The following is a 5,299-nucleotide window of genomic DNA, read 5'->3' as shown; positions in this document are numbered from 1 at the left end:
GAAGTATAACTCTCAAAAGTCAAAGGTTATTTCAAGTAAAGGTGTAATATCTGACATATCAGCTAACTTCAAATCATTTCAAGACATCCCTCCTTTCAGACTCTTGGGTTCCCCCCTCCCCTCTTTAAAGTCGCATCCACGAATACAAATCAATAGAATAAATTTCGTGACTGTTTTATGAATTGCAGATAATACTACGAGGAATAAGGAGATACCTTAAAAAAGGTAATGACGCTTTGTGTGATCATTATGAGGTCAAATATAGATTCAAAATGATTATTTAGCATAACGTTTATGATTTCATGATCCATAAACCCGTTCAACACATCCTGCCTAAACTGGCGTTCGTGCGTTTTTTTTCTTTTCTGTGGATTTTCTTCCCGAACTTCTGTTTACCCAAATCTCTCAAATTTGTAAGATAATTTTTTGTAAGCAGAGTTTCGTTCAGTCTGAACTGAACTTTACAATTCATTTGGTGCTTTTTCTTCAGGAACCGCACGGGGCAATAACTCTCTTCATGATTGTTTATTTGTTTGATATAACATGTCAACACGTCCAACAAAGCTGGCCTTCTCCTGCCTGTAAATGGGCGCACTGTACAGTCATTTAAGCCTCTCCAAGGTAAAAATCTCACCTCTTCTCCGTTGGAAACCTTGCAGTGATGGACAGACGGCCATTAACGCTACGTGGCTTCCGCCCAATCGGAGAGCAGCGGGATAATTAGAGGACCAATCAGAGCAGAGTCTTATTGGGAGGGCGGGGCTGGTTGTGCTGGAATGCTGCCTCTCTGGGAATGTTTTCCACTTTCAATCACTTTTTTTTCTCCCTGTCCCTCTCACAAGGCGCTCTTTAAGCTCCGGTGTTGCCACACAGAGCAGCCATTCATCGGCTCTACAGTCAGCCACACACACTTCCATGCTGAACCACTGGACATCTAAATTGGTAAGTTATGTAATTTAAAAAATGAGAGTTTATACATAAAAGTGAATGTTTGATATTAATATTTTTGCCAAACGCGTAATTATTATGTTTTATTAAACGTTGTATGGACTAAGTTGGATTAATAATAATTATGATAATAATAATAATAATGATAATAACAATATGTGTATATTTTACCGGCGGAATTTTATTTTCCGGAATGTGACATTATCGAAAAGAAATTCAGTTTCAATCGCTTTCTTATCACATTTAGTCCCGTTAAGTAACTTAACGTGTTTATCTTTAAATAAATCACGGTTCTTTTGTTTCGGACCAAAATTAAAATGATAATTGTAACAAATTTGTGTCTGTGTGGTTTTTAGATTTAGCCACTGTTGCTGTAAAGGATTTCCAGCTGAAGGTGGAAAGCATTTGGAGACTTTTACGCAGCAGTATGTCTTTGCCTTAGAAGAGTCAACAATAACTGGGATCCTTGACACCCCGGACATTTACTTGAACCCATTTAATTACTCCGAGAAGTTAGTTCTGTGGCAAAGTTTTCATTTGAGGATTGTCCTATAATTTAACGAAATTGAAAAGGAAAAATGTCCGGCGAGGAGCACAGCCTGTCCGAGGCGGAGCTGAGTCCCGCAGGGTCAGACGATGGTCACTCACTGTCACCGACTCAACCTGGAGCCACGCCCGGCCAGGACTCACCTCTGACGGGGCAGCAGCAGCTGACCGCGCTCGGTGTGGACGGCAGCAGTGATGATGGAGGCAGACCCAGAGCCAAGGAAGAGGAAGAGGACGATCGTTTCCCGATCGGCATAAGGGAGGCGGTCAGTCAGGTGCTGGACGGGTATGACTGGACACTTGTGCCAATGCCGGTGCGCGTAAACAACGGAAACAAAGCTAAACCCCACGTCAAAAGGCCAATGAACGCCTTCATGGTGTGGGCGCAAGCGGCGAGGAGGAAACTTGCGGACCAGTACCCCCACCTGCACAACGCAGAGCTCAGCAAGACACTGGGCAAACTGTGGAGGTTTGTATTTTAAAAAAAAAAAAAAAAAAAAAAAAAAAAAAAGGAACAGTGTGGCCATACAAGCGGCACATTTCTTGTGCGTAAAGGATGTACCGGTGCTGAATTTAAGCGTAAAATGTTTGCGCTTCAGTTTGTGGTTGTTTGGTATTAAATCGGATAGAAATAAAAACTTGGTGTTTTTCTGTTGTTCTCCTTTACGGAGAGAATTTTAAAAGTAAACAAACAGATTTTAACCCAAAGAAGTAAAGAAAAAAAGATATTTATGCATTACGCATGATTCGGAAAGCAGGAGATATTTATGATCTTCAGACATATTTTAATAAAAATATTTTCAAAATGAACTTGGAAGCAATATAAGACTAGTCCTTGTTTTTCTGCCCCCTAGGCTACTGAATGAGACCGACAAGAGGCCATTCATCGAGGAGGCAGAGAGGCTGAGAAAACAGCACAAGAAGGACTACCCGGAGTACAAGTACCAGCCCCGGAGACGCAAAAATGGCAAACTGATGCCTTCTAATGAGTCAGATAGCCAGGGGGAAGGGGAGGCCAGCCACTCCCAGTCACACTACAAGACTGTGCATCTTGAGCACAATGGCGGGGCTGGGTCTCCACTGGGTGACCTGCACCACCACCACCATCATCACCACCATCCTGCTGGTAGGTGTCTTCCCGTTTCTATGGATGTCTTAATGATATTATTATTTTCACGTTGCGAGAGACCTGATCCAAAATTTCAAAACTTAAATCAAAAATCTCGAAACTTATTAATTTATGCTGTAATTTCAAAATATAACTTAAGTTAGGTAAAACAAACAAAACAAACAAAACAAACAAAAGCCTTTTTGTATCTGATGTCAAAGTTCACCTTATCATGTTGCTCCTTCTTTCTCTTTTAGGTCAGGGTCACAGCCCGCCAACTCCACCTACCACCCCAAAGACAGAGCTCCAGTCTGGGAAACTGTCAGATGCCAAGAGGGAGGGGGGAGCAGGAGCGCCTGGAGGATCAGGGGGGCCCAGGGGAGCCCTTGGGGTTGGAGCTGAAGGGTCTTCCGGTGGTCCCTCATCTTCAAGTGCTAAACCCCACATCGATTTTGGCACCATGGACATCGGCGAGATCAGCCATGAGGTGATGTCCAACATCGAGCCATTTGACGTGAACGAGTTTGACCAGTACCTCCCTCCAAATGGTCACCCTCAGAGCGCGACTGGGGCTCCTGCAGCTGGATCCTCGGCCTCATCTTACGCCTACGCCCTGGCTGCTGCAAGCGGGCACTCCGCCTGGCTGTCCAAACAGCAACAACAGCCTCAGGCCTCCCCGTCTTCCTCCGACCCATCCAAGGCTCAGATCAAAAGTGAATCTGTCTCTGGTACACACTACGCCGAAGCCTCATCCTCTCCCTCCTCAGGCACCCATGTCACCTACACCCCACTCAGCCTGCCTCACTATGGCTCTGCATTTCCATCGTTGGCCTCCAGAGCTCAGTTTGAGTACGGAGACCACCAGGCCCCCGGGGCATACTATGCCCACTCCAGCCAAGCCCCTGGGCTGTACTCAGCCTTCTCCTACATGGGCCCTACACAGAGGCCTCTGTACACTACCATAGGAGACCCCTCCAGCGTGGCACCCTCTCACAGCCCCACTCACTGGGAGCAGCCTGTTTACACCACACTCACAAGACCTTGAGGGAGACCAGCTGAGCAGAAGGAAATATGGGAAGTGTGTGAGTGGATCTGTGTGTGTGCAAATAATGTGAGTGTGAGCGCGCGTGTGTGTGTGTATGCCCGTGCCATATCGATGTTATATTAGAAGTTTTTACTTTTTTAGTCAGTTTAATGCAATGTGCATCCATGGGGCCTTAAACAGTTAAAAAAAAATACCCACACAGTATAGAGTGTGATTCCTGGGTCACCCGCCAATCAAAAGCAGAAGAAAACTTAACAAACATGTGCCATCAAAAATTTCGTATGTTGGGACATACAGGAAAGGGTGTAAAGATAGACAAGTGAACGAGACGTTGAAAGTGGACAAATGGATTGATGAGTGACTCCGATTTGACCCAGAAGTGCTGGGTTTAGACTGACATAATCAGAATTTATTAACCAAACTAAAGGTTGTTTGTGATGTCTTTGTGTTATTTTATATGAGTAGTAAGTTTATTGTCATTGTGGATATCCTAGGGTGTAACTTTATTGTGTTTGATTTGATATTACACATCAACATCTGCACCACTGCTTTTGGGGGGTAAAAAAAAAGACATCTTTCAATGATCCCTGGGGTTGTTTTTTCATGGCCGGAAAAGGATAGCTGCAACTTTTCTTTCTCTGTAGATAGCGCAGTCTCACTGTATCACTGTCCTGCCTTCATATTAACTTTGCTGAAGTGATCAATGAAGCATTTAAGGGGAAAAATAGGAAAAAGAGAGGGAAAGAGAGCTCTAAAAGATGCATTTCGACTTGTTGCTCAGTCTCGGACACTTACCTCAGCTCTGTTTGTTTTGTGCCAACAGCAAAGGAGAAATATGACTGGATACATGGGTGACTAAAGCAAATTTCCACTTTTCTTTTTGATTGCTAAGTGCCTAAAAGATTCCTGATCCACCTTTAACAGAGTTCAAATCTATAAGTGCAAAGTCTCAACCAAATCTCTCAAGATAATTGGCCAGCTTGGGTCCTGCTTAAGGATTAGAATCACATGTACGGCTGTTCTGCTCCACATGTGGGCCAAAGCCACGCTTTTGTTTTTACACTTTCTTCCTATGTTGCGCCCTCTCCCCCCTTTTACCAATGTGAATAATGGTCATTACCACAGCTTCATCTTTATTACGTGACACATACTTTATCATTTTATACTGACCCTTTTCTCACATAGTTGATATTTTTATGTAAGTAATAATGCATCGTGTCACACCTTTGTTTCTTCCATTTTGTATAATTCTGGATAGTTTTGTAAAGTGTTTGCTATACATTCACTTGAGTATTTTGCTTCCTTACCAGAAAAGCAATGTTGAAATATTATTGTTGTCATCTATTAAATCAATTTATTTATAAAAAAGAAAGTCCTGTGTGAGAGTGATTTAATGCAGTGGTAGGTGTTCAGGAATAACATATGAAGCAGTTAGCAAGTGAAGGGTGAAAAAAACTAGAAATTAATTAAAAACACGCAGCTGACGTGTGAACTGTAATAACAACACAACCAGAGCCCCACCACCATAAGCTGTTTAGTGTGTTTGTGTGTGTGGTAGGCTAAAATTGACTACTAATTCCCCCACATTTAATCGGCTGGGGACTGCGTGTTACTGAGAAAGACAAAGAGAGCCATTCAACGAAAGCAAGGGA

The 5,299-nt window shown here is 43.2% G+C and overlaps 1 protein-coding gene across 1 annotated transcript; it reads left to right on the top strand.

Moving 5' to 3' along the window:
* Nucleotides 1-794: 794 nt before the first annotated feature.
* Nucleotides 795-5,019, top strand: LOC308394779 (transcription factor SOX-10-like). The gene is made up of 4 exons (XM_080879297.1): nt 795-942; nt 1,305-1,963; nt 2,349-2,620; nt 2,860-5,019. The coding sequence occupies exons 2-4, from the start codon at nt 1,527-1,529 to the stop codon at nt 3,645-3,647; spliced, it is 1,497 nt and encodes a 498-aa protein (XP_080735423.1). The 5' UTR covers nt 795-942; nt 1,305-1,526; the 3' UTR covers nt 3,648-5,019.
* Nucleotides 5,020-5,299: the final 280 nt, after the last annotated feature.

Source organism: Rhamphochromis sp. 'chilingali' (assembly GCF_963969265.1).
Source record: "Rhamphochromis sp. 'chilingali' genome assembly, chromosome: 4".
NCBI classification, from domain to species: domain Eukaryota; kingdom Metazoa; phylum Chordata; class Actinopteri; order Cichliformes; family Cichlidae; genus Rhamphochromis; species Rhamphochromis sp. 'chilingali'.
This window is presented reverse-complemented; position numbering and strand designations above follow the sequence as displayed.

Excerpts from the sequence above, each read along its gene's own strand:
- LOC308394779 (XM_080879297.1), top strand. The coding sequence starts at position 1,527 with ATGTCCGGCGAGGAGCACAGCCTGTCCGAGGCGGAGCTGAGTCCCGCA. Across the intron at positions 1,964-2,348 it reads ACACTGGGCAAACTGTGGAG|GCTACTGAATGAGACCGACA; the intron begins GTTTGTATTTTA and ends TCTGCCCCCTAG. Across the intron at positions 2,621-2,859 it reads TCATCACCACCATCCTGCTG|GTCAGGGTCACAGCCCGCCA; the intron begins GTAGGTGTCTTC and ends TTTCTCTTTTAG.